The 22613-nt window shown below is 48.3% G+C and overlaps 1 protein-coding gene across 6 annotated transcripts; it reads right to left on the bottom strand.

The window, feature by feature from the left end:
* Positions 1 to 475: 475 nt before the first annotated feature.
* On the bottom strand, positions 476 to 22394 carry CIDEC (cell death inducing DFFA like effector c). Of its 6 annotated transcripts, XM_079957229.1 has the most exons (7): positions 12204 to 12359; positions 10181 to 10248; positions 6585 to 6668; positions 5114 to 5222; positions 4876 to 5025; positions 2319 to 2506; positions 476 to 1035 (listed from the first exon to the last, which is right to left on the bottom strand). In XM_079957229.1, exons 3-7 carry the CDS (start codon positions 6635 to 6637, stop codon positions 867 to 869), a joined length of 669 nt encoding a protein of 222 aa, XP_079813355.1. In that variant the 5' UTR covers positions 6638 to 6668; positions 10181 to 10248; positions 12204 to 12359; the 3' UTR covers positions 476 to 866. The 6 variants fall into 6 exon arrangements, with proteins under 6 accessions (XP_079813355.1, XP_079813354.1, XP_079813352.1 ...); XM_079957228.1 differs by lacking the exons at positions 10181 to 10248; positions 12204 to 12359 and adding an exon at positions 22368 to 22394; XM_079957226.1 differs by lacking the exon at positions 10181 to 10248 and having other exon boundaries at positions 12204 to 12357.
* Positions 22395 to 22613: the final 219 nt, after the last annotated feature.

Here is a 22613-nt window from a genome sequence, read left to right as displayed (position 1 = left end):
CTACTTGCACTGGTGTGCTTTCAAACTGCTAGGTTGGCAAGATATGGGACATAGCGATGGGAGCTCACCCTGTTGTGGGGATTTGAACTGCCGACCTTCCGATCAGCAAACCCAAGAGGCTCAGCGGCTTAGACCACAGAGACGCCCACATCCTAAATGTGTGTGCGCACGCATGTACATACATATATGTATGAAAATAAAATGTGTGCATTAGTAAAGAATAAGTGTTTATTAGCAGTAATTTGTACTAACACACTGAAGAAATTCCAGGAGGATCTTTTTAAAGGAAGAAATCGGCAATTCAATGAAGAAATATAGAGAACTGAATGTATGGATTAGGAAAGAAGCAAAACAGAGAAGTGAAATTGACAGACCCTTTCATGCCCAGCCAGGGATGAAGGCTGTTGTGGACCAAAACAATCTGGAGGACACCAAGGCCACATTCACATCATATATCTGAGAGAGAAACAGGCGGTTTAAGAAAATCCTTTTTAATGCAATCTTTATTAACAATGCAATACAAGCCCACGTGAACAAGACTTGATACCATGCAGGCTAAAATCCCATATCTAAAATAAATACATGGAGGTGAAGGGGAGGCTGGGCTCTGCCCGGCAACCAGCTTCCGCCTTTGAGTTATGGCAATGATAATATCCCATTAAAGAGTAATATAAATTAGAGTGCGGTTAAATAATACAGCAGCAGTGAGACTTCCCAGATCCCCAGCAGTTTCTGCCCGAGGGCCAGGCAGGGGCGTGAGTGTTCGTGCGCCTTCCTACAACACCTTAGTCCACGTGGCTACATTGTGCAGGGGATGTCAAAAGTCTAGCATGAAAGTCAGTGGCTGGCAAGATTCTCCCCAACCATCACTGCAGCATTTTCCTGGTGGGAGGGGGCTGCAGGAGGCACCGAGGCGAAGCATTTTCCTCTTTTGGCTCCTCGGTGGCATCCAGCAACTGCTGCATGTAACAAGACGTGCCGAGCAACACATGACCCGTTGCTTGCATGGTGAAGAGGGTCCAGCGTAGAGCTTCCCTGGGGGTGGGGGGGAGAGAGAGGAGCCTTGTCAAAGATTTGACTTTGTGATGGCCTGGGATTTGGACTTGGAGGCTGAACCTGAGGGATCCCAGCCTGCACAGGATTCCCCGCCTCCAGAACCAGCTGAGCTAGGCCCGGGCCTTGAGCCTGAAGGGTACTCAACTGTGCTGGATCCTCAGGTGCAGGCACCAGCTGAGTCTGCTCTGGCTCCTGAGGTGATGGAGGACCCATTGCCTGTAGGTGCTCCACTCTCAGTCCCGTCAGAGGAAACTGAGGTTGCCAATGGGTCAGGTAACCCTCCAGCCTCCCCTGAGCTGCAGAGGCTGAGGGCAGAGAGGTGGAGGGAACTAAATTCCTGCAGAAGGAGTGCTTGCCTCCAGGCCAGGAGAAGCGAGTCACCTGAGGATCGGGGCCGCTCTATGCCTCGAGGCAGATAAAAGCCAGCCAGCCCCAGTCCCAAGTTGCGGAAGCAACATTGTTGGTTGCCAGTTCCTGCCTGAACCCTGCCCTGCACCCAGATTCAGCTTTTACGGACTGCCTCCATATTGCTACTTTGACCTCAGACTGGACTTGAACCTTGCCTCTCGATTAACCCACGGGACCAGCACAGACTTGCATTCAGGTAGGATTCTGAACAGAGTTCTGAGCGGGTATGCACAGCGGCAGAGCAAGCCGATCGGGCACCTGGGGTGGTGCACGTGCCCTGCGCCCAGGGGCAGGGCCAGCTGCCCATGGGGCGGGGTGATCTGGGGCAGGACTCTCCGCAGGGCCAGTGTGGTGTAGTGGTTAAGAGCGGTGGAGTCGTAATCTGGTGAACCGGGTTCGCTTCCCAGCTCCTCCACATGCAGCTGCTGGGTGACCTTGGGCTAGTCACACTTCTCTGAAATCTCTCAGCCTCACTCAACTCAGAGTGTTTGTTGTGGGGGAGGAAGGGAATGGAGAATGTTAGCCACCTTGAAACTCCTTAAAGGTGCTTCTTTGCAATTTTGCCCAGCATACACATTTTTGCAATGCAATTTTCTCATTTTCAGTATTATATGCATTTTTAGGCAGACTTTACCCTAGTCATATGCTTTTCTCTTTTTCTTTTTACACATTGCTTGGCTGGAGGACAGCACTACAAAAAGTGTGAATTTTGCAGAAAGATCACATTTCGGTCCACACATTTCAGTTCCAGAAGTGTGAATTAGAAAGGTTTGTCTTTAAATGTGAACTGTATTGAATTTCTCCTCCATCAGTAGGCCTAATTCAGTTGGGCTGAGAGACAGACTGATACTCACATCATTATCCTCTTGGCCCCATAGCATTGTACATCATAAGACATGCTGTACGTCCCATAGAGTGTGGCCTTGACATTCAGGCAGCCAATGAAGTCCCGAGGGTCGGTCTTGTAGAGGTCAAAGGTTACACAGGCCACGTCAATCCTGCGCCGGGGCTTGTGGGACAGAGAGAGCTGGTAGCCTGCCGTCTGCCAGAAAACAAAAAGAAAAATAGGCTTACAATAGGCCTGTATACCTAAAAGTGTACCAGTGAAGTCTCTAGGGGCAGCCCCATATGTAAAGCATTGCAGTAGTCTAAAAATGTTGTGCACATTAAAATAGCAGCAGCAGGAGTAAACCTCATTTGCTTAATCCAAATTCAGAGAAAAAATGGACCAACTTTGGCCCTAAATAGTTTCTTTTAGAAGGAATCTGCATTGCTTAGAGCAGGTGTCGCCAACCTTTTGAGGCCTATGGGCACATTTAGTTTTTTGAGCAGCTGCAGTGCCCCCCCCATCACCTCTTTCTCTCTCTCTCTCCCTTTTCCGCAGATCACCTCACCAAAGATGCAGAAAAAGTGCACGCTTCATTTCCCAAGCGAGCTGGGAAGACTTGTTTCCAGTAGAATTTGCTACGCCTCAAGAAAGCACATAGAGTTGGAAGAGAAAATGGGATAGAGACTGTCACTTTTCCCAACTACAGTCGTACCTCATGTTATGTCCGCTTCATGTTGCGTTCTTTCAGGTTATGTCCCACGGCGACCCGGAAGTACCAAAAAGGGTTACTTCCAGGTTTAGCCGCTCGCGCATGCGCAGAAGCACAAAATGACGTCACGCGCATGCGCAAAAGCAGTGAATCACAACCCGCGCGTGCGCAGGTGCGCTGTTGCGGGTTGCATTCTTTTCATGTTGTGAATGGGCCTCTGGAACGGATCCAGTTCACAACCAGAGATACTACTGTACCTCCTTCAGCAATGTGTGTTTTTCAAGGGAGAAAAAGGTAACCTCCCTCCACCAGCTGTCAAGGACTGGACTGAACAGGAGGAATGGGAATTGATCGGCTCCTCTCAGAAGAGGAGGAGGAGTGGGAAATTTCGACCCCCATGTCTCCAGCAGTTTCGGGAGGAGAGGGAGACAGGGGTGATGTACAGCTGAATGAGGAAATGCCTAGTTATGAGATAGTGGAGGAGGAGGGAGAAGTTAGGGAGCAGACAGCAGAGATCTCCCTGGAGAGTATGGGAGACCCTCCTAGTCCAAGGGCTCGCTGGTCCCTCCACGTTCAAGAACAGAGAAGGCGGAGGGATTTGACTCCTGTGACTTCCCGTAGGTTTCCAGGATGTTGTGGGAGATGGAAGAGGAGGGACTCTGAGTAGCCAACATCTCCTATGCATGGAGACGTAGATCCTTTGTCTTGCAACCAGATGACTGAATCAAAAGCCATAAAATACGAACTGTGTTTTCTTTCTTCTTGCCTCTCAAGCTGCTGGGGGAAGTGAGGATACTCCACGCCTGACACCACCTCACGACTAAGGAGATAGCTGAGTGGAGGTCAGGGGAATTTAAGAGGTTTTGTGGGCATTAGGAGGAAGCAGTGGCATAGGAAAGGGGTGCGGTTGGGGGGAAGCCAACCCAAGCATCCAAATTAGAATGAATAAACTGTGCACATGGTTAAAGATCTGAAGAGAGAACAAGTTTTGGGGGGAGGGGTCAAAGGGGAGGGTTAAAAAAAAAAGAAGGAAAAAATGTGTACTATCATCTGACAATTGAAATGGGAAACTGTATTTAATGTTTCGTTGTACTAGTTTATTAAATGTTTTGTTGAAATAAAAAGAAAGAAAGAAAAAGGAAGGGGGTGTGGTGGGTGAGGGCTGCCCCAGGTGTCATCACTGAGGGGGGTGACAAAACGGCAAAAATATGTGTTTCTGGGGAAAGAAACTCTTGCACCCACCGCACGCCCCTTCCTACGCCATGGCAGGAGCACGTTCCCCTCGAGTGATTTCCAGAAACCGGGAAGCATTGCTGCCTCCAACTTTGCAGGCAGAACACAGCCTTTATGGCTAGTCAACTTCGACAACCCTCTCCTCCATAAATCTGCCTAATCCAGAGGTGTAGCCAGGTGAGGCTGGGGGCATTGGGTGCCACACTGTGGGGCCTGCAGCGTGCCTGAGCCACGCATCTCTCCTGAGGGGGAGGCGGTGGGCGGACTGCCTGCAAGCTCCGCGCTTCTTTTTTGAGCAGTGTGGGGCTTGCGTCTGCCCACCGCCTCAGCTTCCCTACAGCTGAGAGGGAGGTTGCGGAGAGGCTCCACGCAGCACGCTCTGCCTTGGCTCGCCCTGTCCACATTGGCAGCTCGCCCGGCCCCCAACTGCAGGGTGTGTGCACCGCCCCAGGTACCCAAGCAGCTAACTACGCCACTAGAAGGAAGACCTCAGGAGTGCCAAGCTGGTGACCCTAGCTTAGACCCCGTAACACGTGAGAGACAAAAGTCTATGCACACACCTTTCGGCCTAGTAGAACATGTTCACCATGGAAACCCCTCTCCAGGTCCTACCAGCAGAGGGCCTAGCCCACTGGCTCACCTTGGCTGGGCGCCATGTCTGTCCTTTGGTCAACACCAGCAAGACCGTCCCATCCTCCAGAGTCTGGAAGAACTCCTCTGTCTCGACGGTGGTGCCATCTTCATCCAGGACAATGGAGATGTTGCCTGCTAAGAGTAGGGCACTGCGTACCTAGAGAGAAAGCACCGGGTTCAAATTCCACCTGTCCCTTTGCCCCATCCCACCTTGCTCCTGGCAGAGGGCTCCTAGAATCGCTCACCTTCTCGTGGAGATCCCTCAGGCTGTCGGCCATGATCCCCTTGCGGACGGTGCGGTCACAGTTGCTGACTCGGTAAGGCCGGGCTTGAGGAGCGTTGGCTGACACACACCTGGATGGATGGATGGAATCCATCAAATGTTGGTTTCTCAGATGGTTCCCCATTTTTAAGGGCCACTAGCCACCTCACTGCACCGGTTGGAGGTTATTGAATGATAGCCAATATTTGTTGTACTCAGAGTAGACCTATTAAACTGAATGGGCACGACTAACTTGAGTGCATTCATTCCAATGGATCTACTCCAAGCAAAGGTTAGAACCCATCATGAGCTGGTTGTTTAGATGGCAATTAATAAGTTGATGGATTACGCCGAATTGGCAAAAGTGATGGGAAAAATCAGAAACCAGGAAGATGAAAACTTTAATATGGAATGGGGAAAATTTATAATTTATCTTGGAGAACACTGTAAACAATTAAAAACATTAGCAGGATTGTAACAATGCTTGTAATGTAACAAGAACTAAAGGTATGATGGAGGTTTTTTAAAAGAAAAATGGAGGACAATATAAGATGCAACGGAAAGAGGCTAACAAGTGAACCCACGGGGGGGGGGGGGTGAGGGTGGAGGGAAGTCCACGAATTCAGGGAATCCTATATTTTTGTGATGTTAACTCATATTTGAATGTAACTTTAATTGTAAAACTATACACACACACACACACACACACACACACACACACACAATATGATATCTTTATTCCCATACAGAACAACGGAATTGAAAAATCTCCATAAGACATTTAACAAGTCTGCTATCCCAGCTATCCCAACCTGGTTAGCCCCCCAAAAACTCTGATACCCCATTTTTAAATACAATATACTCCCATACAGACTCCTTACAATGTGTTTAAAACCAAAATTGCATTGGGGTAGAAACTGTTTCTCAGGCGGCTAGTCCTAGTCTTTATAACCCTGCACCTTCTTCCAGAAGGCAGAAGCTGAAAGAGATCATTTCCGGGCTGCGCACTATCCTGCACTATCTCTGCTGCTTTCTTATGGCACCTGGAAGCATAGATTTGATCCAAGGTGGGAAGAGTGCACCCAATTATTCTCTCCGCAGTCTTTACAACCCTGAACAGCATTGTTTTTTCCCTGACCGTGCAGCTCCCAAACCATACACACAGACCATAAGTTAATACGCTCTCCACAGTACAATGGTAAAATGCCATCAAGAGATCCTTTGAGAGATTGTTTTTCCAGAGGATTCTCAGAAAATATAACCTCATATATATGAAGGCAATTAATAAATTAATGGTAATCTTGTGGGGAAGGAGGAGGAGGAAGTTAAGGTCATCATGAATATTCACCAGCATTTTAGCATGCATTTATGATTACATTTATAGCCCCCCTGTCTGCTCAAGGCAGTCACAGCTGACCACCCTCAGTCGCGAGGACTGCCCTGCAGGTACTTACTTGGTGAGGGACCGAGGGGATAGCAAGCACAGAGACTTCTTTGCGTAGTCCATCCTTGAGAATGGGTGAAGTTTTTGGTCCAAACTGCAGGGAGAGAGAAAGCTTGGTTAATAGAGCTCTGTAGGAAGCGGCCTCTCATGGGAGTCTTTTAAGCTCGATATTGCCCACACTGATTGACAGCATCTCTCCTGAGTTTGAGGCAGGGGTGTCTCCCAGTCCTGCCAGGGATTGAACTGGACATGTTCTGCATGCAAAGCAGATGTTCTGCCACCCCTTTGCATCGTCCCCTTTTGGAGGGTGTAGTGTACAGCCCTGCCAGCAGCGTTAAGGATTGGAGTCAGCAGTCCTCTTAGGCCCCATGCGCACTATATATTTAAAGCAATATGATACAACTTCAAACAGTCACAGCTTCCCCCAAGGAATTCTGGGAGATGTAGTTTGTTAAGGGTGTGCGCAGTTGCTAGGAGACCGCTATTGCCCTCACAGAGCTACAATTGACAGAGTGATTTAACAATCCAGCCCTGTTCCCAATAAACTTTGGGGGTTGAAGATTGGGGAGGGAAAGAGCCTTCATACAGCTCTTAACAAAACACAGTTCCCAGAATCCTTTCTGGAAAGCCATGACTGTGGGTCATCATACTGTTAGATGACGGACAGGTGGATGGTCCTGCCCACCTGTCAATCTTGGCCCACAAGGATGGGGAGATAAAGGTGTGACTCTTCAGACAAAAGAGGCCCGCCATCTCTGTATCAAAATATTATCTGGGCCATCCAAGAGAAAACAGATAAATATGAAAATCAGTAGACCTAACATTTATATTAGGGACGCAGGTGGCACTGTGGGTTAAACCACAGAGCCTAGGACTTGCTGCTCAGAAGGTCGGCAGTTCAAATCCCCATGACGGAGTGAGCTCCCATTGCTCGGTCCCTGCTCCTGCCAACCTAGCAGTTCGAAAGCACGTCAAAGTGCAAGTAGATAAATAGGTATTGCTGTGGCGGGAAGGTAAACGGTGTTTCCGTGTGCTGCTCTGGTTCACCAGAAGCGGCTTAGTCATGCTGGTCACATGACCCGGAAGCTGTACGCCGGCTCCCTCTGCCAATAAAGCGAGATGAGCGCCGCAACTCCAGAGATGGTCACGACTGGACCTAATGGTCAGGGGTCCCTTTACCTTTTTAATATTCATATTAATACAGGATGTCAATTTGAAAAGCAATTCCTCTCCAACATAAGGTGCCGGCCAATCCAGAAACCTTCTGTTTCAGCAAGTACAGTGGTACCTCAGGTTAAGAACTTAATTCGTTCTGGAGGTCAGTTCTTAACCTGAAACTGTTCTTAACCTGAAGCACCACTTTAGCTAATCGTGCCTCCTGCTGCTGCCGCCGCACCGCCGGAGCACGATTTCTGTTCTCATCCTGAAGCAAAGTTCTTAACCCGAGGTACTATTTCTGGGTTAGCAGAGTTTGTAACCTTAAGTGTCTGTAACCCGAAGTGTCTGTAACCCAAGGTACCACTGTACACAAGATGGTAAATCCAAAGAGGGAGACCTCAGAACAGCAGAAAAAATACAGTAATATAAGGAAAGAAACCAAGGCCATTCCAGTGTTTTAGTGGGGCCGGTTTTTAGAGTGTAGTGTTCAAAGGAATGCAGTAATTAGACTTTCCCAGTTGAAAGGCAGCCTGCTGTGCCCCCCACTTTGCACCCAAAATTAAACTGCGCATTCCAGAAGGAGAAGACTTTTGGTACAGCAAAGAGTTCTTGCCAATTGCAGAGAAGATGTGGAAGTCTCATGATAAGGCAGCTCATAAATTGGGGCGGTTGGGGAGGGAAGGGACATGATGTTCCAGCCCCAAGTAGAAATGTTGGCAGTTGCCCTATAATGAGTCACACCAGCAGTTCATCAAGCTTAGTGTTGTCTACACTGACTGGCAGCTGCTCTCAAGGGTTTCAGGCAGGGAACATTCAATCCTGAATGCAAAGCAGATGCTCTACCATTGAGGTACAACCCTTTGACTAAGAATAAATCAAGATTCTAGTCCTTATGGGTCTATAAAAAAAATCCAACAGAAATGAAGTAAACAGGAAGCTGCCCGGTACTGGGTTAGCCCATTGTCCCATCTACCGCAGTGTTGTCTACACAGACTGGCAGCAGCTTTCCAGGGTTTCAGGCAGGGGACATTCCCAGCCCCACCTGTTTATTTGTATGTAGCTGAAGCCATTGCAAAAAACACAAAATTCATAGATCAGAATAAAATACACAGTTTCGCAAAGCTTACCGGGAGAATAAGAAATCAAGATAACAAACTTTTTATAAAAGAATGGAAATGGTTTATTGAATGTTTACAGATAAATTGTAAACAGATAAAAATGTTGGCAGGATTATTGTAATAACCTGCAGTATATATTGAAAGAAAATAAATGAGTAAGTTAAGTTAATTTAGACATGCAGAAGATATTAAAAATAATTTTAAGGCACCACAGAAAGAGGGGGAAGGAAGTCAAGTTTTAAAATGATTGTAAAATCAGCAAAATGTATATATCTGGAAAGTATTTAATTATTTTTTTAAAAAAAGAATAAAATACACAGTTAAAATAGTGATTAAAATCAGGCATTCTGTCAGAAAAAGAGTTTGCTCCCCTGAAAAAAAATAACTAAGTATCTCCCTAAACTTTCCTCCTTAAAATTGCTGCTCTAAGAATGGGCCACTTTTTCAGAAGGGGGGGGGGGCGCAGACAGATGGACCTGTTCCTGAATAAAAATTAATCAGATACCCAATCGATCTGTCAACCGACTGACTTAAATCTTTGAACAGGGCTGCCTATAAACCCCTCTAGATTGGGAAAACCAGTAAGTACTGGGGTGAATCTTCCGGCACACAACCTACTTGGAGAGACTTGAGGATTGAACCTGTTGTACAAAGCAGATGCTCTGTTTCCCAGTAAGCTATAAAACCCGTTCCCCAAAAATAAACTTTCTAGTCCTTAAGGTTAAAAAGAAAAGACCTGAATGAAATAGGAATCTGCTTGATCTGGAGATGTCAGGTTTCGAACCTGGGACCCTTTTGCAAGCAAGGCAGATGCTCTGCCCCTGAGCTACCTTACCTCAATAATATAACTGGCTCTGCTGTCTGGCATGAGACTGACAGACGACCCAAAGTCAAGCAACGCCCGTGGCCTTTTACTTACTTTCACCAGCTGCTCTGCCAGCGCTACTGGATTTTGTCCCAGTGCCCTCTCTGTTTATAGAAGCAAAGAACCTCATCTGCCCTTTGAACAGGGACAGGGTGGGGCTGCCAAAAGGGACAGAGTGTCTGCCAGCCTCACCAGTCCAGTTGCGTCAGGTGGCAAGGAACAGCAGTGGTTGGGCAATCGGGCCAGATTGCTGGGCACTGAGCAGCATCACCCAATTCTGGGGGCAGGGAGAAAGGAGAGTCATCACGCTGACTCAGATCCTGTTATGCCAACAAAGCCTGAATGAATGAATGAATGAATGAATGAATGAATGAATGAACCATTGGCCCATCTAGCTCAGTAATGTCTACACTGACTGGCAGCAGCTCTCCAGGGTTTCATGCAAGGAGTCTCTGTCAGTCCCACCTGATGGGACCTTCTGCATGCGAATTCTGATGCTCCACGTCATAGCATCAAATAAGTTCCTCGTGGTTCTAAAATAAAGGGGTGATTTTAAATTAGAAACCATTGGCCCATCTAGCTCAGTAATGTCTACGCTGACTGGCAGTGTCTCTAGGGCTTCAGGCAGGGGGACACTCGCAGGCATATCTGCATTTTGAACCTGGGGCATTGAACAAAGCAGATGTTCAACCATTAGGCTATGGCCCTTCTCCTAAAAACAAAGCAAGATTCTAGTCCTCATGCTTCGGAATAAAGGGATGATTTAAGAGAGAAACTGCTTTATACCAAGTCTAACCACTGGACAGTTTAGCTGAGTGTTGTCTACAAGGACTAGGAGAGGCTGTCCGGGGTTTGAGGCAGGGGGTCCCTCCCAACCCCACCTGGGGATTGAACCTGGAACCTTCTTTGTGCAAAGTAGATGCTCTGCCACTGAGCTATAACTCTTTCCCAGGAAAAGGAGGAATCCTAAGGTCATATAGGGCTTATTCCTCCACTCTTTTCAGGCACAGCCCATGCTTTAAAGAAGAGGGACGCAGGTGGCGCTGTGGGTTAAAGCCTCAGCGCCTAGGACTTGCCGATCGAAAGGTTGGCGGTTCGAATCCCTGCGGCGGGGTGCGCTCCCGCTGCTCGGTCCCAGCGCCTGCCAACCTAGCAGTTCGAAAGCACCTCCGGGTGCAAGTAGATAAATAGGGACCGCTTACCAGCGGGATGGTAAACGGCGTTTCCGTGTGCGGCTCTGGCTCGCCAGAGCAGCGATGTCACGCTGGCCACGTGACCCGGAAGTGTCTCCGGACAGCGCTGGCCCCTGGCCTCTTAAGTGAGATGGGCGCACAACCCCAGAGTCTGTCAAGACTGGCCCGTACGGGCAGGGGTACCTTTACCTTTACCTTTATGCTTTAAAGATCCATGTCTAAGCATCCTTTCCCCCCCCCTCTCCAGAAATTTCCAGTGAAACCCTGCTCTTTAAAGCTCAATCGGAGCAAATAGCAATCTGCAGACAACTTGAATTGACATTTGCTCTGATTGAGCACTAAAGAGCGGGTTTTCCTGGGCAAACCAACCAACCAGTCTGACATGGAGCTTTTAAGCACAGGCCTGTGCCTGGAAAGAGCAGGACAAAAGCTAAATGTGGATAATCCCTTAGTCCAGAACTGCTGCACAAATTACCCAAGTAGCCATTCCTTCACTTGGCTACACAGCACATCTGGAGTCCCAGAGCTAAGAAGGAGAGCCACAAAATCACAGGAGAGGTGAGACCGGATGGAGCCAGTTGCCCATTTTCCCAGTCCTAAATTCAGCCCTCCACATTCTCATCTCAGTTTGCAATGGAGGGAAAAATCATCATGAAACCAGCATTTTCGTGCCAACGTCTGTTAATATGCACATTATTTTAGGCAAAGCATTATTGTATGCAATGGGGAACATTATTGTATAAAACTCTCCTAAAGCAATTTAAAATGCTATTTCCACTAATATTGCATTTGTGCGCATGCGCGCGCGCGCACACACACACACAGACACACACACTTTATCACAGCATGTGCCTTTTTGTACTTATTCCTAGGCTGAAGAATCACATTGCAAAATTCAGAGGTGGGCGAATTTCAAAGGGCAGCTATGTCTTGCATAGCATATTAATTTGGAAACTGTGAGTTGGGGAAGTTTACTTTCAAATGCAAACTGGATTAAACCTCCCCTGCCAGGAATCAGTAGTGCAAAATCGCTGCCCCACCCCTGAGCACGGTTTGCCCACAAAAACCTAGATTCAGTCCTGCACGTTATCATCTGAAGTTGCGGCGAATCAGAGTTAGTTGTGGGACCCAAGGATCATCTAGTCCAACCCCCTGAAAGACAGGAATCACAACTAAAGAATCCCTGGCAGATGGCCATCCGACCTCTGTTTAAAAACCTCCATTGAAGGAGAGTCCACTGCCTTTGCTATAAGATTATTAAGTCTAAAACGGGCTACCTGCCCTACGGTCCTTACCTGCAGTCTCAGGTTGGTACAGTGTGCAGACTGAGACTTATTCCCTCACCAGCTCCTTGCAAGAATGAGACTTCTGTTTACACCCCAGAAAGCTGAATGCCCATCTCCAGATTACTAGAGCCAACCACTGGCTTTGACTTCAATATCCCTTCTCCACCCTCAAGACGTCAGCTCTTTCCTTCCCCGTCACAAGATGGCCGTGAACTCTGTACTCCTCAGACTTTAGCCAGATGCTATCACATGTTCACTGTCTCTGCTCTCCCCGGTTTAGCAACAACTCTCTTCTGCTAGCATCTTTTTTTAAAAAAAGTTTAATTAGAGTTTATATAGAGGAATACAAAACTTCAAAGGTCTTTTTTGCCCAGCGTTAATCTGATTAAGATCCCATGATGAAAAAGAGAAAGGGAAAAAAGTTAGATAAATCAGAAAAGAGCTTAAAAGAGGAGATAGAAATGATAAGGTTCAGAGAACTTCCAATTCTTAATCTGTCCACCATATATAAACATATTGATTGGCAGCTGCCTTTAAAAAAATAAAATAAAACTAAAGGAAGAGTATATAAAGGCCTTAACAGCTTGGGACCAGTCTGCCTGTGAGATCACCTTACTTCATAACCACTTCAACCGGTGGAACTGGCGCAATGACTGGTGCCACATAACACCTGTTCTGCAGTTGTAAGAAATACATATTTTAGTGTGGCAGCACCTACACTTTGGAACTCCCTGCCTATGGAGAGCGCCTGCCTATTTTCGGTGCCTGCCAAAAACATTCCTCTTTAGAAAAGCCTAGCCAGAGCTTTGTGAAGTTGACGCGCGTTTTCTTTTAACGCTCTTGTTCTTTTAACTTTTTGAAAGTCTCTATTATCGTTGCTATTTTTTTCTTATTGATAATACAATTGTTTTCTCTTTCTTGCAAACTGCTTTGAGGTTCTCCTTCTTACAATCCAGGAGTGCATGCATTTTATGAAATAAAATAAATAAAACTCCGCGACGAATAAGAGTACAGAATGCAGTGCTGGAACTGCAGCACTTGTGCTAAGAACTAATAGCAAGTTTCTGGTCCTCATGGTTGAAAGAGATGCACTCATGCTTCCAAGGGTATTACCTCCCCATGTCCCAGAAGGTTTTGAGCAGTTTGGTGGCCAAAGCTCCAGCATTCTGCCCAATGTGTGACCACCAATACATGAGTTCTGCAAATTTCATGCACTATACAGATCTTCACCATAGCTGTCAACTTTTCCCTTTTCTTGCGAGGAATCCTATTCAGAATAAGGGAATTTCCCTTTAAAAAGGGGAAATGTTGACAGCTATGATCATCATCACACATATACAACACCTGGATAAGGTTACTACCAGGTTGTTGGAAATAATAATAATAATAATAATAATAATAATAATAATAATAATAATAAATTTTATTTATATCCCGCCCTCCCCAGCCGAAGCCGGGCTCAGGGCGGCTAACAACATTAAAACAGTATGACATTATAAAACATTATAAAAATGAATTAAAATCAAAATTGATGGCAACCATAAACTAAAGCTTTGTAAAGATTGCCAGAGGAGGGGGTCAGGCTGCGCCCTGACCAAATGCCAGGTGGAACAGCTCTGTCTTGCAGGCCCTGCGGAAAGATGTCAAGTCCTGCAGGGCCCTTGTCTCTTGTGACAGAGCGTTCCACCAGGTTGGAGCCGCAGCCGAAAAAGCACTGGCTCTAGTTGAGGCCAGCCTAACCTCTCTGAGGCCTGGGACCCTCAAGGTGTTTTTATTTGAAGATCGTAAGTTCCTCTGTGGGGCATACCAGGAGAGGCGGTCCCGTAGGTACGAGGGCCCTAGGCCATATAGGGCTTTGAAGGTTAAAACCAGCACCTTAAACCTGATCCTGTACTCCACCGGGAGCCAGTGCAGCTGATATAGCACCGGATGAATGTGATCTCTAAGCGAAGACCCCGTAAGGAGTCTCGCTGCGGCATTCTGCACCCGCTGGAGTTTCTGGGTCAGTCTCAAGGGCAGCCCCACGTAGAGCGAGTTACAATAATCTAGTCTGGAGGTGACCGTCGCGTGGATCACAGTGGCTAGGTCAGGGCGAGAGAGGTAAGGAGCCAACTGCTTAGCTTGGCGGAGATGAAAAAATGCCGCCTTTGTTGTAGCTGCAATCTGCGCCTCCATGGAGAGGGAGGTATCGAAGATTACACCCAAACTCTTAACGGACGGTGCTGGCACTAATTGCACCCCCGCAAGAGATGGGAGTTGCCCCCTCAGTCCCATGTCGTCCCGTCCCAGCCAGAGGACCTCTGTCTTCGAAGGATTTAACTTCAGCCGGCTCCCACGTAACCATCCAGCCACAGCCTCCAAGCATCTGATCAGTGTTTCTGGGGCCGAGTCCGGGTGGCCGTCCATCAACAAATAGAGTTGGGTGTCATCAGCATACTGATGGCAGCCCAGCCCAAAACTCCGGACAAGCTGGGCGAGGGGGCGCATAAAGATGTTAAAAAGCATCGGGGAGAGAATTGCACCCTGAGGCACACCACACACCAAGGAGTGGCGGGATGACAATTCCCCCCCAAGCGCCACCCTCTGTCCCCGACCAGAGAGAAACGAGCGCAGCCATTGAAGGACTGTGCCCTGGATCCCCACGTCGGCAAGGCGGTGGTCCAGGAGTTCGTGATCGACCATGTCGAAGGCTGCTGACAGGTCTAGAAGAATCAGCAGCCCCGACCCGCCTCGATCCAGCTGCCTGCGGAGATCATCTGTTAGGGCGACCAGAGCCGTCTCGGTCCCATGACCAGCGCGGAAGCCGGACTGGAATGGATCCAGAGCTGATGTTTCATCCAGAAACCTACCAAGCTGTTCAGCAACCGCTCTCTCAATCACCTTACCCAGGAATGGAAGATTCAAGACCGGGCGGTAATTGGATAGATCTAAGGGATCTAATGATGTTTTCTTTAAGAGCGGGCACACCACTGCCTCCTTCAGTTCCCCTGGGAATGTCCCGGTGCCAAGGGACAGATTGATGATATCCCCCAGGGGGGCCCGCACCTCTTCTGGACACGCTCTAATCAGCCAGGACGGGCACGGGTCGAGAGGACAGGTGGTGGGCTTTCCAGCTCAGAGGAATCTGTCTACATCAGCTGGGGATATCCAGTCAAAGTGGTCCAATACTGAACCCGAGGACAGTCGAGGGGCCTCCAGTTCCTTTATTGTATCCAAATTGGCAGGGAGGTCATGGCGGAGCAACAAGACCTTCTCCGCAAAAAAGCTCGCAAATGCCTCACAGCTGTGTGTCAAATTGTTATTTAAATTTGGCTGTCCTTCGAGGGACGTTAAAGACTGAATTATACTAAATAATTGCGCCGGGCGAGAGCTAGCGGATGCAATGGAGGCCGAGAAGTAGGACTTTTTAGCGGCCTTCACTGCCATCTCATAGGTTTTCATAAAAACCCTATAAGATGTTCTTGAGGCTCCGTCACGGGCACCCCGCCATACTCGCTCTAGCCGTCTGAGGTCCCGCTTCATTTTCCGGAGCTCCTCGGTAAACCAGGGAGCCCGGTTTCTGCGGGGTCGCAGAGGGCGCTTAGGTGCGATCTCATTGATGGCTGCCAGGAGCTGGGTATTCCAGGCCTCAACAAGCTCAGTCAATGAGTTGCCAGGGGGAGAAAGGTCCCGCAAGGCTTGACGGAATCTATCAGGGTCCATCAGCCTCTGCGGGCGAGCCCAAATTGGCTCGCCACCCAAGCAGGGTGGGGGTGGAACGTCAATCCTGGCTTTCAGAGCATAGTGATCAGACCATGGCACCTTCATCGAAGGAAACATGATCACATCTATACCGACGCCAAAGATCAAATCCAGCGTGTGGCCTGCTTGATGTGTGGGGCCCGAAACAAACTGGGAGAGCCCTAGTGTCGCCATCGAAGACACCAGGTCCAGAGCCTGTGAGGAGGGAGTGGCATCAGCATGGATGTTGAAGTCCCCCAATACCAATAGGTTAGGGAACTCCAAGGCCCAGCCGGCCACCGCCTCCAGCAGGCCTGACAGAGTGGCTGCTGGTGCGCTAGGTGGCCGGTACACCAGCCAGACAGCCAAGCTCACCTCGGAGCCCCACACTAGGCCAACACATTCAAGGCCGGGGATCGATAGCGATGGTAGAGCCCTGAAAGAACAATCTTCCCGGATTAATAACGCCACCCCTCCCCCCCGGCCCACAGTCCGCGACTGGTGAAGGACGGAGAAACCCGGGGGCGCCATCTCTCGTAAGGTAACAGTATCCCCTTCGCGCACCCAGGTCTCAGTCACACATGCCAGGTCAACCCCCTGCGAGGTGAAGAAATCTCGCAGGGTGGCGGTTTTGTTGCCTATAGACCTGGCATTGCACAACACCAGTGACGGAGGTGAGTAATCCTTGCTCACCCTACCCTCGTCCCTCGGGATGGGGCGCAGATTGGAAGGGGTACGAGCATATCCGTATCTCGATCCCCTTCGCCTATGACATCTGCCCCCACCGCCATACCTCCCTCGCCCCTCCACAGTAGGAATCCCAAGCCTCATACTTGCCTCCATTTACAAAATATAAAAGCAAACAAACAAAACAATTACATGAAAACAAAACCAATCCCCACCCCACTCCCCAACCACCCCACCCCAACCCAAAATAAATCAAAACAAAATAAAAGTACATGGATAAAAACCACCGCTTATGGTGGTACAACAAAGCAAAAAAAAAAAAAAACAGTTTAAAACATATAAGAACACTTCCAACAACCGCTGCAGCAGCACCAGTGTCCCCGAGGTTGCGTCGGTGGTGAGCGTGGGCCCCGCCCCCTGGCCTGGTGGAGAGTGGGCCTGCAGGGGGAAGAGCCCTCCCCACAAACGCACGGCAAAGCGGCAGCAGTGATGTTCCGAGGCCTCTGTGGAGCCTTATATGCTGAGGTGGAGTCTGGGGCCCGCCCCCAGGCCCAAGGTGGAGAATGGGCTTGCAGGGGGAGCGGTCCTCCCCAAGACTCACCGGCAAAGCGGCAGCAGCAGTGTCCCGGGCCTCCTTGGAGCCTTATATGCTGAGGTGGAGTCTGGGGCCCGCCCCCAGGCCCAAGGTGGAGAGTGGGCCTGCAGGGGGAAGAGCCCTCCCCACAAATGCACGGCAAAGCGGCAGCAGCGATATAGCTGCGAAATAGCTAATTGCAAGAAGCAGAGGCAGCAGCACAGAGGTTGAAGATAACAAATGCTGAAATAATTCAGGATGTGTGTGACTCAAAGACATCCAATGCATACTGCAGCTTAAAATTGAATTTGAAGTTGTGCACCGTGTGAGAAGGCGGATAGGGAGAAGTCATGCGCCCCCCCCCCCAATAATCCCAGAGCTCGGCCTTGAAAAAACCAGAGGCCTTTCTCCTGGGCATGGTTGGCCAATTGGTACCAAAGAAGGACAGAACTTTTTTTATGTATGCAACAACTGCAGCAAGAATTCTTATCGCAAAATATTGGAAGACACAATGAGACTGAACGCTGGAGAACCCAGGTCAGAGAAAAAGTTTTCTGAACACAGCACCTAGTGAGAAGGATGGGATTTGCTCCCACGAGATGTTGCAATGGCCACCAAGTCAGGTGGGTTTCCAAGAGGTTTAGATAAGTCATGGAGGAGAATAACGTTCTCAGGATGCCTCCGGGTACCTGTCGCTGGGAACTGCAAGGAGTTAGAGTGCTGTTGTGCTCGGGACCCATTTGTGAATTTCCTGGAGGCATCTAGTTGGTCACTGAAGAACAGGATGCTGGACTAGATGGTCCTTTGACCTGACCGGGTAAGGTTATTATATTCTTATGGAATTGCATTTGAGTCCAATCACACAGATGATAATAAAATCTTCTTCTTCTTCTTCTTCTTCTTCTTCTTCTTCTTCCACACCCATCTGGCTGGGTTTCCCCAGCCACTCTGGGTGGCTTCAACCGGATATTAAAAACACAATAAAACATCAGTCATTAAAAACTTCCCTAAACAGGGCTGCCTGCAGATGTCTTCTAAAAGTCAGATAGTTGTTTATTTCCTTGACATCTGATGGGAGGGCAATCCACTGGGCGGGCGCCATTACCGAGAAGGCCTTCTGCCTGGTTCCCTGTAACCTCACTTCTCACAGAGAGGGAACCACCAGAAGGCCCTCGGAGCTAGACCTCAGTGTCTGGGCTGAACGATGTGGGTGGAGACACTCTTTCAGGTATACTGGTCTGAGGCCATTTAGGACTTTAAAGGTCAGCACCAACACTTTGAATTGGGCTCGGAAACGTACAGAGCACAGCTGAATGATTAAAGGTAAAGGTAAAGGTACCCCTGCCCGTACGGGCCAGTCTTGACAGACTCTGGGGTTGTGCGCCCATCTCACTTAAGAGGCCAGGGGCCAGCGCTGTCCGGAGACACTTCCGGGTCACGTGGCCAGCGTGACATCACTGCTCTGGCCAGAGCCAGAGCCAGAGCCGCACACGGAAACGCCGTTTACCTTCCTGCTGGTAAGCGGTCCCTATTTATCTACTTGCACCCGGAGGTGCTTTCGAACTGCTAGGTTGGCAGGCGCTGGGACCGAGCAGCGGGAGCGCACCCCGCCGCAGGGATTCGAACCGCCGACGTTTCGATCGGCAAGTCCTAGGCGCTGAGGCTTTAACCCACAGTGCCACCTGCGTCCCATCTGAATGATTATATCTAGTATAATGGTCAGTGAACATGTCACTATAAAAACAAATGAATAGTTCTGCTGGATCAGGCATGTACAACCCATCTGCTCCAGAATCCTGTTCACTGGCCAACCAGATGCCTGCGGGAACCCGGCAAGCAGGACCCGAGTGCAACAGCTGTCTTCCCAACTTCCGGTTCCCAATACAGTGGTACCTCGGGTTACATACGCTTCAGGTTACAGATTTGGCTAACCCAGAAATAGTACCTCGGGTTAAGAACTTTGTTTCAGGATGAGAACAGAAATCGTGCAGCGGCACAGCGGCAGAGGGAAGCCCCATTAGCTAAAGTGGTGCTTCAGGTTAAGAACAGTTTCAGGTTAAGCACGGACCTCCGGAACAAATTAAGTACTTAACCCAAGGTACCACTGTAACTGATATTCAGAAGCATACTGCCTCTTACAGTTGAGGTGGAATATAGCCTTCTCCTCCAATGGTTCAGTGCAACTGTGGAATGCTTTCACCAGGCAAACTCACCAAGCTCCTTCATTACATATCTTTGGGTGCCAGGCAAAAATGTTTTGTTTTTTTTAATAACCAGGATTTGGCTGATGACCTTTTAAATGTGTTTGTGGGAGGAGGGTCTGTGTGTGTTTAGTGTTCTTGTTTTGTACTGTTAGGTTGTGAAGCGCCATGTGATCTTTGGATAAAGGTTAATATACCATCAAAGAATAATACAATGGTACCTCTGGTTACGTACTTAATTCGTTCCGGAGGTCCATTCTTAACCTGAAACTGTTCTTAACCCGAAGTACCACTTTAGCTAATGGGGCCTCCCGCTGCTGCCACGCCGCCGGAGCACAATTTCTGTTCTCATCCTGAAGCAAAGTTCTTAACCCGAGGTACTATTTCTGGGTTAGCGGAGGCTGTAACCTGAAGCGTATGTAACCTGAAGCGTATGTAACCCGAGGTACCACTATAGTCATAATTCATTCTGGTGGTCAACCAGAAGGTCTATGGTTTGAGCCCACCCCCGGATGGCTATGCGCAGAATTCCGGCATTGCAGGGGGTTGGACAAGATGGCCCCGGGGTCCCTTTGCAACTCTAGAATTCTATGATTCCATGAATTTGCCTAATTTTTTCCAAGTCATCCAGATTGCGAACATTACTGCCTCCTGCAGGAGTGAGTTCCACAGTTTAACTGTGCGCTGCGAGACCACGGATCAAACGCCACAGTCAGAGAGAACTTTATATTACGCCATCTCATCCACACACCAGCCTTTTCCCAAGGCTTCCAAGCCATACATTCAACGGCCAAAATAGGAAAGGTGATCAACCGAGGCCTAGAGATGTCCTTGCGTCAACTAGCTCACAGACTTGCAAACGTCAAAGTTACCAGCTTCTATAAATATTTTTATTATTATTATTATTTCAGTACACTAAAGTTTCTATATAAGACTACCTTAAAAGCAATTATAAAGTAAATGTCACAGTCACTGTAAGTAAATGTTAAAACACAGCAAGCTTGCTAAATCATACAAATTCCGTAACACAAATCAAGGCACTATAAAAAGGGCATATAATCGATAAGGCGGGGGAGGGGGACATTAAGTCATTCTTTTGAGTTCTCTAAAGGGCAAGTGGAGAATGCAGAAAAGCTAGAGATGGAAGTTTTTAGCTTTCAAAAAGTGGGCGGCGCTTTGTCCTGGATCTTAGGCAAGTCAATCAAAAAATTGGTTTTTAAAAAAATCAGAAAAAGCTCATGAACTATCAGGATGTCCCAGTTTTTACCTTTTTGAAATATGGGAACCATAGGTCAGTCGGTCAGTCAGGTTATTGTGTTTTAGCAGACAGCCATTTTACACATGAAAAATGATGATATTATTATTATTATTATTATTATTATTATTGAGATTGACATTTCTGCTCCTTGATTTTTAAAGGATAAGTCATTTCCCAGGGAGTGATCAGAGCTGAAACCCAGTAACATTTACAGGACACCAGGCTGATTTCTGCTAGGCTCAGAGGTTGCAACTAACCCATGGTCAGGCTGCAAACCCCATCCATGACTAAATAAGGATTTGAACCCAGGCCTCCCCTGTCCTCAGTGGCGTAGCGTGGGTTGTCAGCACCCGGGGCAAGGCAAGTAATTTGTGCCCCCTAACCCATGGATTTGCGCCCCCTAACCCGTGGATTTGCGCCCCCTAACCCTAACCCCCAGATGTTGCGCCCGGTGCGGCCGGGCCCCCCTGCACCCCCCACGCTACGACACTGCCTGTCCTGGTCTGCCACTACACCGCATAATAAGCAAAGGCAACCATGTTGGTCCACAACAACAAGCTCTAAAGTTCACAGTACGGCAATATAGAACCAGTATGGCCTAGTGGTTAGAGCATAGGACCTAGGAAACCAGGGTTCAAATCTCCAGTCAGCCAAGAAGGCTCTCTTAAGCCAATTGCTACCTCCTAGCCTAGCCTACCTGTTTTTGTGGGGATTAAACGAGGAAGCGGAGAATCATTTAAGCCACCTTGAACTCCTTGGAGGAAAAGATTGGCTATAAAATGCAGTAAACAAAATAATTATAACAAAAATAATTGGGGGGGGGGGTTAGGGCCAATCGTTAGAGCTTCCTCACAAGTGGAACAGATGCAGGCCATTACAAGAACTCTAAGGTCTCAAATACAGATAAAATGTTCATGAATGTACAAGGCAAACAAGTATATAAACCACGTGTCTGAACTAGTACAGGAGAGCAATCCTGAAGCTCTCCCAAATTGACCTCAAATATTTCACTGCAGGGAGGAAGGAAATGGGGAAAGCCTGCCCATTGCCTTTTGCTTGCAAATCCTGTCTCAAGGGTGTATTTGTGTATGAATAGGGTGAGCCTGTGACCTGGGACTCAGGAACTAAAGTATTAACCATCACCAAAGAATGGCCAGGCTGCCCAGGTAATGCAATCAATGACCATTATCAGGTATCATGGCAGACAGGATTTCTGCTGTAGACTGCCTCCTCTGCTGTAGACCACCTCCTTCTGTGATGTATGTAGGATGTTTTAGGGAGGTGGTCTTGGGCTACAGGGTGGGCAATTTCAAAAGTCTATTTAAGGGCTTGCACACCAACGTTCTGGGTTCCTCTCCTTCCTCCTGCATGTGGTGAATGGGGACCCTGTTGCAACAGTTGAATAAAGATCAGGCTTACTAGCCGCTTTGCTTCTCAATATACTCTGGTTGTCCTCTGTTATTTCCCCTTCCGATAGGGGACCCACTTAAGGACTCTATATGGGCTCTTGGATACCCCATAAGGGAAAAGGAGCAGTTTTTTTCTTATAGCAAGGCAAAGGATTGCAGCTTTATTAAAGTTCTGGCAACCAGCCCCCAAATTCTTTAGCAACAAGCCCAGAAGTCAAAAGAAAAAGCTTATTTGTGGTCAGGAAGCAACGATAAGAACAAGAGGTCACTAGAGCTTAGCAAACCCACAAACCATGACTCAGTCACAGCCTTTCAGTCACTTACCAGGCTTCCTGGTCCCAGGCAGAGAATATTTTGCTGATTACTTTTTAGGACAGAGGCTTGGCTTATATACCTGGACAAATCCCGCCTCCCCTAAATTAAGCCAGCCTCCCATCCTATAGACAAGCACTCAGGGGCGGGGCAAAAGCAAGTTTGGCTCAACTTAAGAACTACCGCCCCATTTCCCTTCTTAATGTGACACAACTTAAGAACTACCGCCCCATTTCCCTTCTTAATGTGGATTACAAA

The sequence above is a fragment of the Podarcis cretensis genome (genome assembly GCF_951804945.1).
Source record: "Podarcis cretensis genome assembly, chromosome: 16".
Classification (NCBI taxonomy): domain Eukaryota; kingdom Metazoa; phylum Chordata; class Lepidosauria; order Squamata; family Lacertidae; genus Podarcis; species Podarcis cretensis.
Note: the sequence above shows the minus strand (reverse complement) of the source record. Positions and strands in the feature narration are given on the sequence as shown.

Bases quoted from the DNA above. Each gene is read 5' to 3' on its own strand.
- CIDEC (XM_079957228.1), bottom strand. From the start codon at position 6,637: ATGGACTACGCAAAGAAGTCTCTGTGCTTGCTATCCCCTCGGTCCCTC. The intron at 5,026-5,113 runs GTGAGCGATTCT...CTTTCTCTCTAG, and splicing joins TGAGGGATCTCCACGAGAAG to GTACGCAGTGCCCTACTCTT. The intron at 1,036-2,318 runs GTGAGTATCAGT...CCCCACCCCCAG, and splicing joins GGGGCCAAGAGGATAATGAT to GGAAGCTCTACGCTGGACCC.